The sequence below is a fragment of the Octopus bimaculoides genome, chromosome 20 (genome assembly GCF_046866305.1).
Source record: "Octopus bimaculoides isolate indiv1 chromosome 20, ASM4686630v1, whole genome shotgun sequence".
In the NCBI taxonomy this organism is placed as follows: domain Eukaryota; kingdom Metazoa; phylum Mollusca; class Cephalopoda; order Octopoda; family Octopodidae; genus Octopus; species Octopus bimaculoides.
In genome coordinates this window covers 5,860,058-5,883,735 of record NC_142947.1, presented here as the reverse complement: position 1 = coordinate 5,883,735, position 23,678 = coordinate 5,860,058, and the positions used below count along the sequence as shown (strand labels likewise).

The window sequence follows — 23,678 nt, the reverse complement described above, 5'->3', positions numbered from 1 at the left end:
TGGAAACATTTTGGGGTTTTATTGTTTCATTTCGCTTTGAGGTTCAAATAAGTACACACACACACACACACACACACACACACACACACACACACACACACACACACACACCACAGAAAAGACTGCTCCAAGATAAGTATAAACAACACCTCCACCATGGAATACATTCAGAGCAGAAGGAGGATTGGTGAAATATTCCCATCAAAACTTCAATCAAATGCAAACATAACAGACCCAACATAATTATTTGGGACAGAAAAGAAATGTCCTGTACAGCCATGGAGGCTGGTTGCCCTGCAGAGGTGAATATCTCTGCCAATATTTTAGTGGAAAGGAGAAACTTTATGGACAACTGTTTGAAAGTTGTAGCTCTTCTACCCAGATTATAAATTTGCATTTATACCAGTAATTAATGAGGCAAAAACGCAAAGGATTTTCAATAAAGACAGACACCAGTTAACACAGACTTTACAGAAATGATCTCTAAGTGGAACCGTAAAAATATCTCAAAGTTCAATATGCAACACTTACCATTATTGTTATCCAAATTGCAGTGTTGGAGCTTTTGTTTGTCCAGAATTGGAATCTACTTTTCTCTGTCCCCCCCCCCCTCTCTCTTTCATGCTCCCCCTTCTTTCTCCCTCTCTGTCCTTCTCTCTTTCATGCCCTCTCCCCATCTCTCTCTCTGTCCCCATCTCTCTCTCTCTCTCTGGGCTGTATTTGTAATTCAAAGGACCAGCTTTCTCTCATGGCATCACTCTGAGTCTGTCTCAGTAATAATGGTACATGTGCCTGTGGAATACCCAGCCTATTTCAAAAGTGGGGAATCGGTTAAACAGCTGAATGCTCATTACTGAGACTGATTGAAAATCCGGTGGAGAAGACATTGCAAGTGAGAGGTGTCAACGGTCTCCAACAAACAACAATAACAACAAGACTTTATGATTCAGTGACAGAGATTCTTCCTTGTTACTTGACCTGATAGAAATGGCAACCAATTCCGTATCTGTCCCTTCTCGAATCATACCCGACACCATCTTAAAGACGAAGGACACATTAGACAATGTCATCTAGGCATAGAAAAATACTGGATGCTTCCAGCTGGAAACCCATTAATTAAAAGGGATTGTCATCAAAACTGGGGCCAAATAATAATGGTGACAGGGAGGGGCAAGGTAAGTATTGTGGGGACAGCAGGTCATTTGTTGTAATTATTATTTGTTATTTCTTTATTGCCCACAAGGGGCTACACACAGAGGGGACAATCAAGTACAGACAATGGGATTAAGTCAATTACATCGACCCCCAGTGCGTAACTGGTACTTATTTAATTGACCCTGAGAGGATGAAAGGCAAAGTCGACCTCAGCGGAATTTGAACTCAGAACATAGCGGCAGACGAAATACCGCTAAGCATTTGTTTCTACTTTTCTGTTCAACTACACTGGCTTTGTTTCAATTAATTTTGAAATTAATGAAGAATTTAATTAAATAACCTTTGTCCTTATCAATGTTTTGTTTGGAATGTAAATCATTTCAAATTTCGACATAAAGCCACCAGTCGATATTAGGGGGAAGGGAGCCAGTCAATTACATAGACCCCAGCACATGACTGGTATCTTATTTTATATAAAGGCAAAATCAACCTAGGTAGGATTTGAATTTGGAACACAAAAATGGACAAAATATTTCCAAGCATTTTCCCAGCTCAGCATCTGTGATTGGGATACAAATAAACAGTGAAAGGTTTTATTATAACACAGAGTTTGTATGAGAGAACCAGGGTCAGCTTCAGGTAAGTTGAGAGCAAAAAGGGTTCGCCTTTTAAAAGAAATATATAAGGATTCAATATAGAACCACCAATCGGTCACCCATCATTGCTAAAAATAGCAACTTAATCACTCCTGATTATTTTTAAAAAGGAAAGACATTGGATATTTCACTCCTTGATACATTATGCCCACAAAATCTAACAAGATAGTCATGGCTGAAATGTCTTTGATCATGTGTGCATCAGAGAACCAGGTTGAGGCTAAACGACAAATATAAGGGATGAGACAATGAGAGAGCTTGCATGTGTGTATGTATATGTGTATGTGTGGATATATGTGTGTGTATGTATGTTGATATACGTATGTAAGTATGTATGTTTATATAAATAGGGAGAATTCACAAAAGACGAAGACAGGCGGTGTAGACAACAAAAAGATGTATTAGTTTAACATTCAGGAAGTGTAAAAGTCTTTAACGTTTCGAGCCTACGCTCTTCCACAGAAAGGAACAAGGAGAGAAAATAAAGAATATGTAGTGGCTAGCGATCTATCATGGTGAATGATAGATGTATATATATATATATATGATATATATGTATGTATGATATATATATATATATATATATGATATAAGATATATATGTATGTGTGTATGTGTGCGTAGTTTATAAAAAAATATCATGAAGGTCACATTGGAAAATGTAGTCCAAGATACATATAAATGAAAAGAAAAAACCAGAGAGGTCAGAACTGGAATGCCTTGTGGTAATAAACCAGCTTAATCCAGATTGGTCAGACCAGAAACAACAACAACACGACTCTATCTAACCCAAGGTGGTCCTTGTTTCGTTCCCTGCCAGAATTTATAAAAAAAAAACAACTTACCATCTATCCCTACCCCCGTCCTACCCTGCTACAGACAGTTGCCCATAGCAACAAGCCGTTGTGATGGCAACAGCGATTGCTTAAGAAAATATAGAAAAGTCAAAATATCTGATATTTTACAGTTGAAGTGTATCAGATTCTTTGAGCGAAACTGAAAACATCCATCAGGCAAAATATTTAATTAGTTTTGAAATATTTACCCCACTAACCTCACACTTTCAGTTCCTGCGCGTGCGCACGTGCATGAACACGCACGCACGGCATACATACGTAGTAAAAGTGGCTTATTCGCAATTTACAACCAAAAGACAGAAATACAGACGTCAGAGTTGTTTTGACTCTCATTTTTAGCATTACTGATGCTGACTAGTGCCCTTAGCCACTTTAGACAAATAGATAGATTGGTAGACAGATAGATAGAGAGAGAGAGAGAGAGACATAGAGACAGACAGATAGAGATATCCATGAATGCATTATTTAAGCCAGAGTGATTTTTCCCCCCCTCCCCCATGCGACTTGAAGTTCCGGAGGCTTGTTGCAGAAACGTAACTCGTGAGGCTCAGATAGCTCAGGGTTACATAATCAGTCCGTTACCCAACATCCTGTTGACCCCCTCCCCCACTGCCAAACTGATTGGTAAAATCGACCGTAATCGATATATAACAGTGTAGCCTTCGATCGATACTTACGTGTGTTTGATAAGAGTAGGGGTTAATGTAGTAAATACAACCAGTAGTGTAGGTGGGGGCGGGGTACGGGCGGCGCTTTTAAAGGGACACCACTTCTGGGTCTGCTGTAGGTAGCGTGTGTTTTTTGTGGGGTCTGGGAGCAGCAAACGGAAGGGCCGCTCAGGGCGGCACACACTCTAGCTACGCTAGTGAATACAGCATTTCTGTCAAATGGCCATGGTTGGACCTTCAAGCACAGATGACATGATCCAGCCCGAGCAGACTCTATTACTCAACCAATTCTTATTTTATCAATCCTCATAAGACGAAAGCCAAAGTCATGTGACCCAAACCCCTCAAAAAAAAAAGGGAAGGAAGGATACATTAGTAATGGTTGGAATGTCTTTGGATATCGTTCTGCTCAATCAGGACAGACCTAGGGCTAAACAACAACAGCAGCAATTACTTCATCTGAAACATAAACATCATTTGATATAACCCCCCACCCACCCCACATACACACTCTCTCTCTGCCAAACAGCTGAAGGAATCCATGAAACATGAAGGAATTTTTTCCCTGGGTCCTTTGAATCGTTATAACATTAGGCAAGACGCCAAACATAATCTTCCTGGTTCCATATATATTTCAGCTTTCATCTTTTCGGAGTCGATCAAATGAGTACCAGTTGAATACTAGGGTTGATGTAACTTCTCCCCCGAAATTGCCGGTCTTATACCAACATTTGAAACCATTATTATTCCAGTTTTCCTTCGGTTTATACTGATAAAATATAAGTATAAATACTGACCCTTTTTCGCCCTGTCCAATGGGTACTCGCCCAACCCTACTTTTATTTTCAAAAGTTTTCCCAAATTTCTTTTGCAGGGTTAAGTTTACAGCATAGGTTCTCAAAGTGGGCGCTACCGCCTCATCCCCCCCCCCCCCGGTGGGCGTTGAGAGGGTCCAAGTGAGCGCTGGTGTCTAAGGGGGCAGCAGAGAAAAGGGAGGCATTGGAAGGAAGGTAGTGGATTGGGGGACGCTATGTATTTATCGTAATATTATTATAGTATTGTATACTAATTATCTAATATTATATTAAATATCAAATGATTCATAGTATATATAAATTAGTAAAATATAAAATATTTATTCATAAAAATAGGGGTGGGGTGCTGAGTGTATGATGTGGCCATTAGGGAGCGATGGCCCAAAAGGTTTGAGAACCTCTGGTTTACAGTAACAACATTTTACGATTTTGTTAAAAACAAAAAAGAGAAAGTCTTTAATTCCACCTTCACCAAATTTGCTTTTAACTTCTTTCGAAACTTTTCTAAGAATTCTCTGACAGACACGAAGATTACGAGTTCGAGTGTTTTTACCAAAATTTCAGCTATTTTAATGCTAATTGCTTGCAATAATTTTCCCAATACAGTATATACATATGAGAAGGTCCTAAATTTTAGGGGAAGATATAGGCGACCAAATCATCCCAAGGATTTGTTTGGGACTTTATTTTATCGATCCCAAAAAGACTGCAAAGTAAATCTCGAACAGATTAAATTATATCCTAGTCTTTGAAGAAAAAAGATAGAGGAGGTAAAAAAAAAAAATACAATTTGTTGTTTAGGGCCAGGTCAGATCTCATCGAGAAAACCCTCTCCAGCCGTGACCGTTTCGTCTATATGAGGGACTTCATTGTCTAATGTGACTTTACCCCACCACTCTTTTTGAAAACTACGGAAGCATGAGGAAGGTTATGCTGTTATTTCTAACAGGTCGAACGGCTGCATAAATGCTCCCATATTAGTTGAGTAAAATGAGTTCTATTTTCACCGAGCAAACGTATGAGATCAGAAGCATTCCGTCTCTAGAATTACATTATCGTCTATCACATTTCCATTCACGTCTAGAATGCCTAATCTAATTTTGAGGGAGATTTGGCTGCTGTTTTTAGTAGGTCGAATGACCACATAGAGGATTCCTCCCTGGCTCGATAAATGAGTTGCTGCGAATATGATAAAAATAAACAATAAAAGAGAGAGTGTGTGTCATTTTTGAGGAGGAGAGAAAGGGAAAAAAAAGGTTCGTTCCCAGATTATTTTCAATTGGTTTACTTCGTTACCAAAATTGCAAAGTATATTAAAAAACAAAGCAGAGAATAAAAAATCATTTAGGGTCGACGACAAACGACCAGCAGAGCGTCACATGCCTCACGAAAATATTTATTCATGATTAAAATAACGGTTTCTGATTTAGGAACAAGATTAGTAATTTTCTTTTAAAGAGTGAGGAAGGATAGTCAATCCCTCGTGGGGTACATTAGTATTTGGACGTCGGTAGGACGAGAAATTCGAACGAATGCAGTAAAGCAGTTTTCGCTGCTGCTCTAACGATTCTGTCAGCTCACCAGCTGTTTTTTTTTTTTTTTTTCGTGATTAGAATAACAACAATTATAAATAAATAATGTTTGATAGAGAGAGTGAACTCGTGATCTCCAGATAATCATTGGGAATTACAAATAAATAAAGAAAAAGGCAAGTGCGCGGTTTTGAGCAAATCACGTGACAGCCAAGGTCACCAGGTCAGCACCGTGTGTGTGTGTGCGGTGTTGAGGCAAATAAACTGGTTCTGTGTGGGAGAGAGAGAGGTTTTAACCCTCACTTCTCTCTGTATTAAAAGACCATACAAACCCTCCCATGGCTCTCACCTCTTACGGTCCCTTAATTGGGGCCATAGACCAAGGAACCAGTAGTACTCGTGTTCTGGTAAGTTCTTCTTCTTCTCCTTTATTCACAGCTTTCCTGTCCTACCAACCGGTGTTGCTTCTCACTCAATTTTTCATTTCAATTTATCTTTTTTAACTTTTATATTTCCGTGGTTTTTTGTTTAAAAACTAAATTGGGGTTTTATTTTATTTTCCACGTAAATAATTATTCATCCTACACACTCGCATGGATAAAAAGATAGATTATACACGCGTCTACATTGGGTTTAACTGGGTTATTTTCTGTTTTGCTTCTTCAGAATAATTTCTCTTTTTTATATTATTTTTCCTTTCATCCTTCCTCCGTCTTCGTCTTTCATTCACTTCTTGAATGTTTTACGAGAATGGCAATATATCGCACCAGTACTTAACTCGTATTTTATTTTATTGACTTCTGAAAGAAACAGAAGAAACGATATAAAAAATAAAATGCCAGTCAATTACTAAGGGAGAGGGTGTTTAATTTCATTAATTCTATCCTTCCTAGTAACCACTTAGCACGGTAGCCCTTCATATTTATGGTCCTCAACCTCAGACAGGAAATAAAACACGACTACCGTTGATTTATTGTTTTATAAAAGAAAGATATCGCTTCAGCTATGTTTGTTTGTTAATTTATGAAAATATGTAATTATATAAAATAATGTAGGTTACAAAAATCGAAGTACTGCTTGTTCCAAGTGTCTCCACTGAATTATTATTGTTGGACGGGAGACAAAACCAGAATTCTTCTATTCTAAACTTTCAAAAACAATTTGGTCGACTTTACTACTTTATTGGCGGAAACAATATTTTTAATTAAATATGTATTTTATATAATTACATATTTTATATTTAACGATAAAGAACACTTTATATTATGCGTCTTTGTTCAGAAAACCTTATATGTTTATAATTAAATGTTTTGCTTGTTCGTATTTTCCTTTTTGTGGTTTACAACCATAAAATATGAAGGAAAACCGAAGACGCTGTCTTTGTGTCTGTATTTATAGATTCATTTTCTATTTGACAACTTGTGATTTATATCTCGACAAAAGTCCCACCCTTTTTCATTTAGCTCTTAACTCAAATGAATGTTTGTTTGTTACTCTTCTTTTATTGTTCCACACATATCTAGCATGTCAAATTAAATGTAGAGATAGCTACAAACACGCATTTGTGTGTATGTGTGTATATATATATATATAATTGCTCTGTGTATAAAATTTTCTATAAAAATAGATAACTCGAAAAGCCAATGGGGGGGGGGGAGTATCTCTGAAACTTTTAAGCAAACGTCAGACAAAAGATTTTGTTGAATGTATGAAAATAAGAACCGAACCATTTTCTAAAAGGGACTGATAATTTCGAACCTGCCAATCAAACAAGTAGACCTTAGAAACACCAATAATGGGGCGTGACCAGTATTTGCACGGGTGACAGTTCTTCGGGCGTTTAGTACCGATCCTGGGAACAGATGGTCACATCTGCTGGATAGTTTGTAGTTAGACAAGATCATGCAAACTTGATACTTGCTCAATGTAACAATGTGCATTTACCTTTATGTCTACTAATGAAGAAAACATGTTGATATATTTCAAACTTGTCTCGAATTACATTTCGATCTCCCCGTGGGTGGTCTTTCTCTACGACTCAGGCAGCATTAAACAATTCTCGTCAACATATTTGTAACTCAACCATAAACCTTGTTACCACAAAAGTGACATTTGTCTCAGAGCAGGACCCCTCCCCAGAGTTACCTAAACCCGCTAGGGGCCCCACTGTAGTTCAGTCTACGTATGTCTTTTAGTTACAACTGTAGAAGATGCCTATTCAACCAGACATTCCGATGGAGGTAGACAATGTTTGATGCTGGCATATTTTTGGGGGTAGGGTGTCCAGGCAGCCGTAGAACTCTCCTTAACCCTCTGAAAGCTGCTCTGCAAAAGTTGTCTTATACTGTTGTGATCTTAACTGAATGGTGATATGAAGTTCTCTGAGTTGTGGGCAATCAGTTGCAGTCCCAGCGATTCTGGCACAATGCTGCAGGTAATAAATGGTAGAAATGTGTATATTGAAGAGCTTTACAGTCTGTCTGGCACTTTTAGTCAATCAGATTTATTGACACAAAGTCGGTCCATCGCTAGACATAGCTACTACTGACCATCTCCATGTTATATCTTTTCATTTGAATGTCTGCTTTTCTGTACAAGCAGGGGTTAGAGGAATGTTCTGTACAAGCAGGGGTTAGAGGAATGTGCTATTGAGGCATTGTTTTACAGTTGGATGCCCTTCCTATTTACTAACCCTTACCAGTTTTTTTTTTTTAATAAATGGGTTTTTTTTAAATTATTTCACCCAGTGTCAATGGCTTTGTAACTTCAATGATTTGTGAACAAAGAAATAACAATTTGAGATTTTCAAGGAAGACAACTGTCATTACAGAATTTGTTTCATAAATCTCTCTTCATTTCTTGTGGTAATGGTTGTCACTTGTGTAGTGGTGGTGGTGGTTGGTGTGTCTGTAATGGCTGTAATGTTTTAATACTTTGCTTTCTATTAACAAGACTTTAATTCTTGCCTCATTTTGTTTTCTCTTGGCAGATCTTTGCAAGTAAAACCGGAGAGTTGATAACATATCATCAAGTGGACGTCAAGTTGATTTACCCTAAAGAAGGGTAAGAGCAAACGACTCCTTTCTTTCTTTATTAAATTCTTAATCCTCTCAGATAAGCTATAAAAAAACCATCGTAAATGTCCTCTGTTGGTCCCTTCTTCACAGACAAATCAATGGAGATTTTATAAATGTTTTATATCTACACTATGCTTCCATTGGTTTGCTCGTTACCAGTATGTGTAAATGGTACCAGACTGGATTCGAACTAGGGACCTTTATTTCTAAATGAAAGGCAAACCATAATCCTAATCCGTCAGCCACAAAAACTGATTCTTGTGTGTTTGTTATTGTTGTACAGCTTAGGCCTTAATATCGTCATCGTCATCATTATTGTGATGTCGAGGTTTCCATGCTTTCATGGCTCAGATGGAAGTTTTCGAGGCAGATTTTCTAAAACCAGACGCCATTCCTATTGTCACCTGTCACCTGTTTCCAAGCAAGGATTCCTTTTAAAATATTAAAACCCAAAATGTTTATTTCATGTCTAAAAAGAAACTAAATCTCTGCCAGCAGACGGTTAAAACAAATCCATAACAACAGTGATTGAACCTCTTCACTTTCCCAATAAATATTTAATCGTTATGCTGTGTGCTTCTAACCAAAGCAACGTACAGCCACATAACTTGTTCTTTACAAACAGGTCGTCTCTCCCGTCTTCGTACTTTTGGCTTTCGTTATCTTTCTCTTCCTTTTGTCTTTTCCACTTGTTTTATGTCTAATATCTGTCTGCACACACACACACACACACATACTCACGAACAAACAGGTTTTAATGTTTAATTAATGCTTCATAAACTCTGGTGTTGGTTCCAGATTCCGTCCCACTTTGTGGCACCTTGGTCTTTTAGTCCCAGGCTGACTAAAGTCTTATGAGTGGGTTCGGTGGATAGAAACTGAATGATGCTGTTATGTGTGTGTGTGTGTGTGTGTCTGTCTGTTTGTCTCCTTATCTTGATATCACCTGACTGTTGTAAAAGTCACCTTAAAAGTGATCTCTTTTGTTACTTCAAAAAAAAATTATAAAACACCATGTCTGGGGCAATATCCCCTGGCTTGGAAATGGGTAAGGATTGGTGCCAGGAAGGGATCTGTCTGACCCCTGCAACAATGGAAAAGTGGACAAGGATGATTATATATAATCATATTCATTATTTTATGTTAACTTTGCATGATGGCCATGGTTGGATGGGTTCTCACAGTTGGGGTCAGCGTACAGCCCTGTTCTACTCTTCAATGAACAATTTTAGCCATGTTGCAGTTCCCTTCCTCTTCTTTGTGCTTTTTTGCACCTGCTGACCCTAAATCCAGAGCAGCTGGATTAAGGTATCAACAAAGGCTTTATGGCTGCAGGGTCCACTTCGTCTCCTTCTTTCTCTTCCTCCTCCTCTTCTTATCTTGCAGTTCTGCCATTCACAGAAATGTTGACAGCAAAATCATGGTCTTTAGAAACGGTTATGTCCCAATTTGTCCAGCCTGTTGCTTCACGGGGGGGGGGACAAGGTGTGGAGGAAGGAGGATGAGCCTCCCCCCCCATCCCCATCCTTCATATATTACTGGTATTGATCTGCTGGCGATAAGAGTTAACTAAACATAAGTGTATTTAAGACGACATTATTCTATATATATCATTTTCTGTTTTTAAGACAGTAGAGCGCTATTTGAGGGCCATTTGGCTACTATTTCTAACCAGTTGAGTGTCTATATACATGCTCCCCCATTGGCTTGTGTATCTCATCATAATTTTCATGGGGGAAATAACAGGAAGTAGATGAAACTGACAACAAATCTGTTTATTTTATGGGGAAAGGCATGAACTTCACATCATCTCAGTTCCCTTTATTCTTTGGAATTTCTGAACTGAATCAACAAAACCGTTTTTATGAAACATTTTACATTTCCCTGTTTATTATCTTCCAAAACATTCTTCTGTACTTTGTACTTTTGCCCCTTAATCAGTTCAGCCAAATAAACAAAAAAAAAACAAAAAAAACCCATTTCTTTTCACTTGTCTTTCCTTTCTTTCTTTCTTTTCTTCAACACACCCCTTTCTTTGTCTTTTATTTCCTCCCAACCAAATGCAATGGGACGGCTTTTTCTTTTTTTATTGACAATTTCAGTAAAAATAACTTGAATTCTTTTTTTCATGTAACCAACTGAAATGAGATCATGGCAGTCTATGGTTGTATTATATTAAGTGGGACATTTTCCGTGTGTGTGTGTCGTAAAGTGCTGTGCTAATTATTTTCTTTCATATAAATTCCCCACTTTTATAATTCGTTTTTTCCACCCATTTTTCCATTCTTGCATGAATATGTTGAGGCCCTGTTTTACAGATGGATGCCCCTTCTTGTTGTTAACCATTACTTGTTTTTTTCAAACCAGGGATCTCTTATTCCACACGTCTTTAATGGCACTAAATCAGCTGTTGCAAGATAACAACAGCTCAGAGATTTTCAAAGAAGTGTTTGTGGAAACACACACACACACACACACACACACACACACACGATGAGTGGAAGTTCATTGTGGGGCAAGTGAACAGCAGGAGAAATCTTCAGAGGAATGACTCCTGTCAAACCAGTGTTTCTGTCTTGTTAGTTCCTGACACTCGAAGGGAGCTGGCTCCACTTAGGCCCCGTAGGTGTCCCCCTGCTGCTCTTTAAATAACACTTCAATGGTAATTGAACTCAGAACTTTTCGGTGAGGTCTTTGCTCAGCCACAACAGACCCCCACCACATTATATATATATATGTGTGTGAGAGAGAGGAAGGAAGGAACCTATTGTACCCACATATTCATATTTTCTGTGTTCTATCACTCCACCCACCCCTCATCCCTAATCCACAGATCCAAGCAGCCTATTAGTAGTGGTGGTGGTAATTTAACCCTAGGTCAATCCTATTGAGCAGATCTGTAACCAGAAGCATTCCAGCCATGACCACCCTATCCTATACTGTTCTTTTAAAGGTTCTTTAAGCATATAATTAGCTAATGTATTCGTTTTTTAAAGATGTTGGGAACATGATTTAAGGAAGTTTAGCTGCTATTTCTAGCAGGTGAATCAACCGTTTCGAGCTCTTCTCAATTCAGTGTTGTGATTGAGTGGAAGAGTATTAGAGTGAAGTGAACACTCACTCGAGTTCTTACCCCACACTTAGTGTTATGGAGTAGCAGTACAGCAAGGCTGTCCTCTACTCGATCAATAAATCAATAAATTTATCAGCCAGTAGTATGTATGTATGTGTGTGTGTATATATGTATATGCATGGATTGATTTCCTTATATAGGCATATAACTTATGTATATAGGTACATGTGCATGTGTGTATGATGCATGTGAGGCAAGGCATATACACACACATGGACGCACAGACGCATGTGTGTCTGTATACGACAGAACAGGAAAGGGGGGAGAGAGAGAGTAGAAAATGAAGGCACCAACACACATTGTTGTGCTTTGTCATAAACACCAGTTCTCCGACATTGTATTCATAAATAATACATACATATATATATAATGTGTGTGTGGGGGTGGTTTCAGTTGTTGGGGGGAGCATTAGTAACGAAAGGGTTTTAATCAAATCGACCCCAATGCTTAGCTTTTCAAGTCTGCTCCTTGTTTTATTACTCTCTTTGTGGTGAACTGCGAAGATACAGGGACATAAACAAACCAACAGCATTTGTCATGCAGTGAGGCACAAAAACATACACACACACACACACATATCATTTGATATCCTCTTTTCCATGTTGGCATGGGTTGGACGGTTTGAAACAGACAAAGCAGCGTCTGCTCCCCTTCCACACACCTAGAAACATCTGTGTGGTTAACAAACTCCATTCGCAACCATGTTGAGTCCCTTGTGGGCCTTGGACAAGTGTTCCCTACTTTAGCCCCAGGTCAGCAAATGCCTGGTGAGGAAATTTGGTAGACAGAAACACTGTCACTTGTGTTGGTTTATGTCCCCAAAACTTAGCAGTTCAGTGAGAAAGGCCAATAGAATAGGTACCAGATTGAAAAAAAAAATAATTACTAGGGTTAATTTGTTCCACTAAACCCTTCCAGGTGGTGCCCCAGCATGGCCACAGGCTGACTGGAACATACCAACTATAGTAGAAAGCTCTGTTTGTTTGGATTGTCATTGTTCTGTGATCACCTCATGAATTAGAAAATGAAAACACTTAATCAAACATTTGCATGGAGTTGTAGGAGGTTGGAAACTGTTAAAGCCCTCCTCCTCCTCTTCCTCAGCTAGTTATGCACCGATATGGCTATTTATGCATCTATGTATGCACATACACACGCCATTAATATTGGATATTGCTGTTGTTACTGCTGATCAATTGTGATTGATTATATCTTTGAGAGTTCTGGTTGTTTTAGCTGTTGGTCAGTTCTGGTTGAGTAATCCACAGCATGTTAAGTGGTGCTTATTTAGCCCTACGTCAACTCCAAAAAACCACCACCGATATATGACATAATCAAAGACACTCCAACTGTAGCCATAACTATCATTATGTACATCTAGGACTATACTGTCCAATGCGTCCTTTTTTTTCTTTTAATTCCTTAGGGTGTAATTCTAGGGAAACAACATTTCGTGGTTGTTTATAACAGTCTGAACAGAAATGGATAAAATGAACTAGGAGTACATGTTCCCTGGTGCACACTCCAGTTTCATGTCTAATTATGTTGTGTGTGTGTGTGTGTGTGTGTGTGTGTGTGTAAAGGAAAGTGTGGTGGTGGTAGATGTGTTTCGGGGTGACTACACATGTGGAGCCTCGGGTGTTCTGGTGGCCTTTTGTATTGAGAAAGTTTGTTGTTGTTTGACCAGAGGCCATCCTTGCTTGGACTGGCCGAGGGTCAGGCGCCTTCCAGTTGTGAGTCCTCTCTTTTCAGACTATTCTTCTCTTTTTTTCATTTACTGTGTTAGTCGTTGTTTTGGCTGCCAATCAGCCATGATTGAGTAAATATATATTGAGACTCTCACCTTGACCCATTTCTGAAGACGGTTACTGGTGTGTATATTGGAGTGCACACACACACGTGCTGCTTGTTATCATCTTGAATGCCTCTCTCTCTAATGTGTTATCATGTCTTGAAGTGTCACTTATGGTCTGTTATGTGAGCTGTCCTACATCCAACATTATGATATATTTTAAGACCTCTTAACTCCTTAGATCTAATCTTAACTTCTCTCTTCTTTCGACTTCTGTTGCCACAAATCTTTTCCGCTGTCAACCTACAACAATGTTTTGTCCCGCAGAGGGTGGGGTGTCTCTGACCAATATGAAATGGTGAGGCTGAACTGGCACTGTCGATTGTCATCATGTTGGGAGCTGTGCATCACTGGTGCTGCTAATGGCTCCCTGAATTTCCTACTATGCTTTCGGAATGCCTGCCTCCACTACTAATTTGATTACCAAGGTATCAAAAGCTTTCGGCTACGAGGGATTCTTGTAACCATTTGAAAGAAATTAATTTCATGGATTCTTTTACTGCTAAACCTGCCTGTGCATTTGTGACCAGCAAACTCAATCCTTTGGGCTTACATTGGGTACACCCTATAGAATTTCTCCCTGCTCCTTTTCTGTATATCTACAATAGCTCATACCCAGGGGCCTGTCCTCTACCTTGCAACTAAACCTTTGTCTTTGCCAGATTTACTTTAAGACCTTTTCAGTGTTAGGTTTTGCTTCCACTCTAGGAAATTCATCTCTAATTCTTTGACAGATTCAGCTGTGAGAACCAAGTCAAGGATATTCAGCTCTCACAGAGAACCAGTCTTGGTCCCAGAGAACTGAGAATGGAGCTCTGAGGGGCTCCACCTGCACGTCAGATTCCTTGCTGAATCTTATGGCATCTCTGTACATAACTCTTACAAGCCATTCCTCGACACCTAGTTTCCTTACTGACCACCAGAACCCCTCCCTGCCCCCATCTCTCTGTTATCCTGTTTTATATCAAAAGTTGACATGAGTTTCAACTCGGGTTATGTTGTTCACAGCTGTCCTAAAAACCCCATCCTGGGGCAAAACTCAGAGTAGACAGTCAACTTTTGATACAATAAGCTTAAATCTGGGCACTCAACCCAATGTATTGAGTTCTATATCAGATAATATTTGCCCATTATAAAATATACGTTTTAATCCTAGTTTACAACTTTTACATTACTCTCTTTTTCTTTCTATGTGCACACACACACAAACACACATGCATGTATATACATGAAGATAGCATTTCCTCCCTTACTAGTTGCTCTCCCTGTTTTTGCAGCTGGGTGGAGCAGAGTCCCACTGAAATATTGCAGTCTGTAATTACATGTTTGTCTAAAGCAGTTGAAAACCTGAAAGCCTTGAATATAAATGTTGCTGATTTAAAAGGTAAGCACTTGGAATTAATTTCTTCGTTTGAGGGCTTAATTGATAGAGATGTGCCTGGGTGTGGGTGTGAAGGATTTGACTTTTCCCTTTAATGTTGTTCCGTCTCTCATTTGAAATATAATTAATTATTAAAGATTTTGCAATCAAAGTCATTATTATCTTGATCACTTATGTTGAGGGAGTCTAAAACAATAGCAGAAGTCCTGATCTGGCAGTTATAATTAAAGGCTTTCCAACCATAACTATCCTGCCTTATTTTTATTTTTTGGCAGACCTAGTGTATCTGGAACTAAATTATTTTTTAAAGCTTACAGAGTGTGGTTTTAGGGAGATTTCACTGCTACTTCTAGTAGGTCATGTCAATATAGATGTTTCTTTGTTGGCAGGAGTAATTTTCTGATTGCATTTCACATATAAGACGGATCAACAAACAACTGAGATATTTGGTATGGAACTGCACTGACCATGTCAAAGCCAGGTTGCCTGCAGCTAAACTGGTCCCTGTTTAAAAGGGTGAGGGAGCCCAACTGCACTAAAACTAACCCATGTCAGAGTGGTGACACAGGCTGTCAGTGCTGAAAGACAAACTATGACAGACCTCAGCACTGGCATCTCTCTGCATTTATTATAACAGACTTCCCAGTTGTCTCAAACATGGTTGTGCTATAGACAGGGGCTTTGAACATCTGGCACTCCTGGAGGTTGGTCTCCTGATTCTTTCTTCACATTAACTAAATTCATTAATGAATGGCTCCAGGGTGAAGAAGAGTTTGGAAAACCCTTAACAACAACAAGAAAATACTGAGAGCTCCCTATTTTAGATGCAGACCAGCCTTGGCAACCACTCTGAGATGTTTAAGACTTAAAAACCTTTGGTTTCTATTTAAAAATGTCTTGGGGATTTCATTGAGAGTGATGCTTGGCTGGTTTAGCAAATCTGTATATAGAAGCTATCACATTTAACTTGTCTGGCAACTATATATATAGAGAGAAGACTGAACGAGGGAGAGGGAGAGCTTATGTACATACTTTATCTCTTTTCTTTTTTGAACACCTTGCTACACAATTCAACAAAATTTTATACTTCACGAAAAATTGCTGCCAACTGGTTAATCACCATTAAAAGATTACTTGTCCATCATAATCCAGTTCATTCATATAGAATGCAGAATGCCAAAAACGTCCTTTCAACTTGTAACCCCTGTGCCAGTGGCACGTAAAAAGCGCCATGCAAACGTGGCCGATGCCAGTGCCGCTATGATTGGCTTCCATGCGGGTGGCACATAAAAAGCCCCATCCAATCATGGTCAATGCCAGCTCCTCTGGCCCCTGTGCCGGTGGCATGTAAAAAGCACCCACTACACTGTCAGAGTGGTTGGCGATAGGAAGGGCATCCAGCTGTAGAAACTCTGCCAGATCAGATTGGAGCCTGGTGCAGCCTCCTGGCTTCCCAGACCCCAGTCGAACCGTCCAACCCATGCCAGCATGGAAAACGGATGGTAAACGATGATGATACAGCATAATATACTGTATATAAATAGAATTAATTTTACAGATGTACAAGTCTCCATATTCTCTTTATTATTATTATTATTATTATTAGTGTGTGTCAAAGGATTATTTATCAAAAGCAAATTTTCATAATTTGTACTGAGTTCTAACAGAATCTGCTACTTTAAAAAAAGAAAATTTGTGCTACTTTTTTTGCTGAACCTGATCTGTCAGTCCTGCTTCTGTTGGATGAATTGAACTCCATTCACCTGCAGCAGCATCGACACCCATCAGGCAGGCAATGTGTAGACAGGCTTTGTAACAGTTTCTTTTTTTTTTAATAAGCATATCCACACCTACATGATATATGTAAGGGAGGGGGGATGAACGAGCAAGGCAGACTCTAGGTAGTCACTCAACCTGCTAGAAACACCAACCAAATTCCCTTGAATCTCATCTTACTATGTTTAAAAATCAAGAACACAGTGGAGAATGCAGTCCTAAATATAGAAAAAAAAGATAAGGTCTTGGATTATGAGGTATGCTCAACCAGGCTTGACCTTGGGCAAAATAAGCATCAGAATCAATTCACATAAAGTAAACAACCCCAAAAAAAAAAAGCATTTCTGCTACGACCATTCCTTCTGTTGGTATACCAACATCTATATGGCAATATGATTTGAGGAAGATTCAGCTTCTATTTCTAGCAGGTCAACTGACCCTGTAGAGGCTTCCATATTGGTTCAGTTACGATGCTAGGATGTAAGCCAAGAGAGATTTAGCTGTTCCTTTTGGCAAGTTGATTGACCTTACCTATCGTGTAAAGCAGGGGGTTTTCACTCTTCCCCTAAGAAATTACAAAAGTAATTTCACATTTGAAGACAGAAAAATCAGTTTTCTAATAATTAAGTTTTTAAAAAAGTTGAACCACGTACAGTACTGATCATCATCATCATCATCATCATCATCTGTGGAATTATAAAGTGAGATTAACAGATCAAGTTAATTTTATTCTGAAGAATGATTTCAATGAAGTAATAAAGTTTATACTTCCCTATTTATTATTATTATTATTATTATTATTATTATTATTATTATTATGGCAGAGTTGTTGGCATGCTAGGGGAAATGCTTAGCTGTGTTTCGTCTGCCGCTATGTTTTGTGTTCAAATTCTGCCGAGGTCGACTTTGCCTTTCATCCTTTCAAGGTCGATAAATTATGTCCCAGTGAAACACTGGGGTCAATGTAATCGGCCACACCCTTCCCACAAATTCCAGGCCCTGTACCTAGAGTAGAAATTATTATTATTAACTCTCTAATTTTTCCATCTTTGTACGAGACACATTATATTGAGGCAAACTGCTTCTGGCTGGATACCTTTGCAGTCACCAACCCTCCCCTATTTCCCCGTGGCAAGACATAGTTTTTCATGCAAGCCTGGGAACAAACACTGCATGTATGACAGTGATGCTCATTTACAACCAACACAAGATGAGGAGACACCCAGCCACACACACACACACACTTCTCCCTCCCCTCAACAGGTGCTGGCATCTCTGGTTTGGAAACCCTGATGAGGAGGCTTCCACAATATGTTATCATAATTAATGAAGTAATTACTCAGAACAGTTGGAACAACATATTCCTGGCTTCACCAAGTAACCTCAACTAAAGCAGCAACAACATTTCTGCTACCAAATATTTGTTTTTGCTGAATTAAATTTTTTTTTTTTTGAAGTCCAAAATTATGGTAGAGCATGTTTGGAACTATTTTAATGCCAACCCACCACCTGAAGTTGGTCCCTAGTTGTATAGAGACATAGATTCCTGCTTTAGAGTGTTGGAAATTAAAACCTTCCATCCTATTCTCATGGAAATATGTTCCAATCGCAAATTCAATATTGACTAAAATTCTTCATTATTTTAAAACTTAATTGGAACAAAAATAATGTAATTGAACAGAAATATGGTACAAAGATGGATTCAATAAACTTTATATTTTCTTTCAGCAATTGGCATTACGAATCAACGAGAAACAACCATTCTCTGGGACAAGTTGACTGGTAAACCTCTCTTCAATGCCATTGGTACGTTCACCTCACACTTTTCCAATTTTGCTCTTTTGTTGATTGGTATTACACCTGTGTTAATTATCTTTTCATTTAAACTTTTTAAGCTCTGTAATTGCATTTATCAAATGCAAACAGTTAACAGATTAATTAGAGCATTGGACAACTGTATTGTAGGATTTTGTCCCAGCTGAATTCAAATCTTACCAAGGTCACCTTTGCCTTTAAGCATGATTTGAGTTTATAAAAGTACCAGTCAAGTACTGGGGCTCAGTTCTGCTATCTCTCTCTCTTTCTCTCACGCACAGAATCAGTAGCACTGTCCAGGTGCCTGTCCCACAACAAGACTTCAAACAATCCCTGAAATGCTACACCAGTTGGGGGTACATTGCTGCCCCTCCTAAAACAAGGATTAGGAAAGAAGAAATTGCATTTATCACTCTTAAACAAGGTTGCTTTTTTTTCTTTCTTGGTGGGTGGGGGGTTCTTTCCTCTGACCTGACATTCTGGGATTAATTTTTCATCCCTAGAAAAATAAAAGGTAAAACTGTTTTCATTGGGATTTGAACTCAGAAGATAACTCAATGTCATGAAATCTTTCCCCCTTTCCCTACCCACCCCTCTAACATTTAAAGCAAGTTCCCTTGATTTTATTTATGTGACTGGCATGTGGCTCCAGTTGTCCCACAACTCTGACTGACATTGAAATACTGAAGCCCTGCCATAATTAGCTTGGGTCCCTAAGGACTTGGCTTAGAAACAGGGCTAGCAATAGGGACATAATCTGGATTCAGAGAGCAAGGAGCTTGAACAAATCCCTCCAGTCAGTTCCACCATTTTACTACCCTGAACTGTTTATTGATTGACTCCCCCACTCCTGCCACGACTCTCACTACTGAAGGCTGAAAGACAGTTGTTGAGTTACTAGGATTTCTGCTTAGAACTCAGAGAACTGAAACAAAATCTGCAAGACATTCCATCCAATACTCTTGTGACTCTGCCAGTTCATCACCCTTAATCCACCCGGATACCAGTAATATATTGGTTCTCAATTCACTTGCTCCCCACCCCCTCTAATTGTGTGGTTCTGTGCCAAAGTGTGAAAGCTTATTCTTGTTTCTTTTTTCTTTTCTTGTTTGTTTTCTAGTCTGGCTGGATATGAGGACATCTGCTACGGTGAACAAATTATTAGCAAACATCCCAGACAATGACAAAGATGTCTTAAGGGTGAGTCAGCTCGGTTCTTCTTTCGATTCTGATGTGGAATCGGTTATCGTCTGTTCGTGTGGCTGTGGGGTTAACAACTTAGCTGCCTAATCCTGTGCTTCCACGTTCAACCACCAAACTAAAATATTACTTTTCCAGTTAGAATTATCAGTTTTGGAGTCGTCTCATACCTTCCTCATCTAGTCTCCCTGTAATCTCAGAATTCCATGGTCCCTGCCCATAGCCATCCATTCTAACCTCAGTATTCTGTGGTACCTTGCTTCTACAGCAGCTCCCTACAACCCTCTTTTTCTCACTGATTCCCTATTTGTTCCAGCCTCAGTGTGGTCTGCCTGTTACAACGTACTTCAGTGCTCTCAAAATCCGATGGTTGCTTGACAATGTTCCAGAAGTTAAAGCTGCTCTCAAAGAAAAACGATGTCTCTTTGGCACAGTTGATTCTTGGTTGCTTTGGGTGAGGAACTCTACTTTTATTGGTTTTCTTTTTTATTCTTGTTTCTTACGTATTTCTTTAATTGATGCTCATTTGAAAGAAAAAAGTTCATTTCGGGAAGCAAAATTAATTACAAAACTCAACTGCACTCAGTGGAGGGTGAGTGAGAATGCACGAAAAGAGTTCTTTCAAAGGCTGGGGTCAGCAGATGTGAGACTGTGTGCATGTATGCAACCACACATGTATATATACATGTGTGTGAATGTTGTTCTTTAGTCCAAAGTCAGCTCTGACTGAGCAGACCTTTGATCAGACATTCCAAGCATGGCCATCCCATCTAAGAATAGTCCACTCCTGATTGGATTATCCTACATGTCATTGTCTTTTTAAGATGGGTGTAATTTGAGGAAGACTGTTATTTGGCTGTTATTTCTAGTAGGTGAAATGACCTTGGGGAGACACCCTTGTTCATTTGTGTGATAACAGCAGAGTTTAAGATAATGGACTTTTGTAATTCAAAAACCATCAGACAAGAGCTTGAATTTCTAATTTTTGTTTACTGTATTCTTCTTTGTTTGAGTTGGTGAATTAGTGTTGTTGTTGTTGTCTTGTTCTGTATTTCTTTTTACTTCTTTCTTTCTTTCTGCTCTTTCTTTGCCTTTCTTCTTTCTTCTTCCTTCTGTCTTTAATGCAAAAGAGAGAGAGTGGAGTATCAACTGAGTATAGAGTATTTGTTGTTAACCCCAGAACCTGACCGGAGGAGTGAAAGATGGGAAACACTTGACGGACGTCACCAATGCCAGCCGAACAATGTTGATGAACATACATGCCCTTCGCTGGGACGAAAAACTCTGCAGGTAAGGCCATTTCTAGTTTGCTTGCATCAGTTCCGTGCAGTTTGTCACTTCACGTGTGTTTGTGTGTGTTTCTAAATGGAATCGAAGGAGCCTAAGGCACATCATCATTACTTCTTCCACTGGCACCGTGTCGTTCTAACCATTGTTGTTGTTGTTGTTGTAGCAGTTTTATTATAACCACGTGTTCACCATGAAGCTGTTTCCAAATGTCACAAGTTCCATTCTCTATTTTCAGTTTCTTTGATATTCCAATGTCAATCCTGCCAGAGATCCATTCTTCCTCTGAAATATTCGGTTATATCAACGATGGTCCATTAAAAGACATACCAATATCTGGGGTAAGAACATTACTGCTCTTGCTTTGAACATATCTGCCTTTACTCTGAAGTGTGTGTGTGTTGTGTCCAACAGACTTCAAGGTCCTGAGTTCGACTCTTGCTATATAACTCTGCATTATTCCTCTCTTCCAGATACATTATTGTGATTACTTCAATCACTCACTACTTCTGTCTGTCTTGGATTGAGGGCTTAACAAATAAGCTCACTTCATGTGGTCACCATTAAGCAGGGGTGTATCCAGTCTTAAAAAATAGAAATAAAAAAAATCTTGCTAAACACTGTTGCTGTCCATCATTGTCCAAACATTTAAAGCTGTAGATGGATGGCTATGGTATGTGCACACAGTTTGTATTTCTAGTCTGAAACTCCACCATCTTATCCAGAATATTGATCTGCTGTGCAGAGATATGCAACCAAATGAATACCTTCTGTCAGTCACTTACCATCCTCTTCAGTGATTGCTTCTCTTGGCATTAACACGCTAAAGTTTCAACATCTAACAACTTATTCAGTAGAATCTGAGGTTACCTTCTGTCTTTCTAACAATAACTTTGGCCACCTTTTCTTGAAATTCAATATCTCTACAGAGACAGGCTTCTAAAATCTCAAAACCATTTCTCATACTCCATTTGTCAAAGCATGGAACTACCGATTTGCATCAAAGTTGGCAGGAACTACATCCTTCAAAAGTTCTATGCTTCCCCAAATTCCCCAACACCATCCTGACATGCCTACCCACCCTTTTCCTCATCATGGCTCTTTTAATCTTCCCTTTTCTCTATTTCTGTCCCCTCTACATGTATTTTTTTTTTTTTGCTTCCATTACTGTTTTCTTTCTCTCTTTGACTTCTATGTCTCCTTTCTGTCCCCTTTTTTAGCCTTTTCTGCTGCCAAGCACTGTCTGCAATAAACTCGTTGTCTTGAAATTTATGTTTTGTTTGCATTCCACAGATCTTGGGAGACCAGCAGGCAGCCCTTGTTGGTCAAATGTGCTTTAAACAGGGAGATGCTAAAAACACGTATGTTTACACTTTCTGTTTTTACCTGAATTTTTTTTTTTTTATCTGAAACACTTGTTGTTAAATGAGGAAGAATATTCCAGTTCTGCCACAAATTCTTCCCAATTCCCATTTTTAACCTTATCTTCTAAGTGAAGATGATGTTCACATTGTTCTTAAATTTTTCTTTCCATTTCCTTTCAGATACGGAACTGGTTGCTTTCTGCTCTACAATACAGGTTCACAGGTGCCATGATTTCTTCAGTTACTATTATTGTGTTAATCTCTTTTTAATTAAATTTAATGGTTCCAGTCATTGGACTGTGGCCAAGCTGGGACATTGCTTTGTAGGGTTTAGCTCAGTCATGTTGACCCCAATTCCTATTCCGTTCTGATACTTCTCAATTTCTATTTATCAGATGGTGAGATTTTTTCTTTTACCTTTTTATGGTCTAAAGCAGTGGTTCCCAAACTTTTTCGGGCTGCCCCCACCCCTTGACACCCTGGCCACATACCTACTGCCCCCACCCCAACTGACCATCACAGACATAGACCTCATTCTACAGCAAATTCAAAGCAATGTATTTCACAAATAAAACTTAACCTAATAAACCCATTATTTTGTTGTTTTTACATGAATTGCAATCCCATTATTGCCCCAATTTTTACAGGAATCAGTACCCCATCATCACCCCACTTTTCCACCACTCCCAAGGGGGTCAATACTGCCCACTTTGAGAATCACTGGTCTGAAGGAATATTTCACTAAATGCACCATTTTACAACTTGTTTATATTAATGCCAACACACTGACACACACACACATTATATGTTGGGTTCTTGTATGTTTTCCATCTTCAACAGTGAAAGTAAGAGCTTTGATACTCGTCCCCTCTTCTTCCCATGTCTTCCTCTTTCTGCAGTCATCTGCCACTTGGATATTTTAGCAGATGTCAGACTCTTTCATCAACAACACCATACTTGTGTCCATTTGTTTGATCAACTGAATTGCCACCAATTATTGAACTAATGTCTAACTGGTTGAGTATTCCAAAGGCCCATGGATCATTTTTAATGGATCTGTGCCAGTGTTGGAATGCTTTAGAATTTTTGTTGGGATGCAGTTGGAATAAT

At 38.9% G+C, this 23,678-nt stretch overlaps 1 protein-coding gene across 3 annotated transcripts in view; it reads left to right on the top strand.

Moving 5' to 3' along the window:
* The first annotated feature begins 5,919 nt into the window (after positions 1-5,919).
* LOC106873255 (glycerol kinase) overlaps positions 5,920-23,678 on the top strand; it is a 52,057-nt gene continuing 34,298 nt past the window's right edge. For all 3 annotated transcript variants that reach the window (XM_089338694.1, XM_089338696.1, XM_089338695.1), the window contains exons 1-10: positions 5,920-6,090; positions 8,673-8,746; positions 15,023-15,129; positions 18,631-18,708; positions 19,838-19,917; positions 20,234-20,371; positions 21,098-21,207; positions 21,443-21,545; positions 22,498-22,565; positions 22,749-22,791. In XM_089338694.1, the coding sequence (XP_089194820.1) occupies positions 6,022-6,090; positions 8,673-8,746; positions 15,023-15,129; positions 18,631-18,708; positions 19,838-19,917; positions 20,234-20,371; positions 21,098-21,207; positions 21,443-21,545; positions 22,498-22,565; positions 22,749-22,791 (870 nt within the window). In that variant the 5' untranslated portion in view covers positions 5,920-6,021. The remainder of the gene's footprint in view (positions 6,091-8,672; positions 8,747-15,022; positions 15,130-18,630; positions 18,709-19,837; positions 19,918-20,233; positions 20,372-21,097; positions 21,208-21,442; positions 21,546-22,497; positions 22,566-22,748; positions 22,792-23,678) is intronic.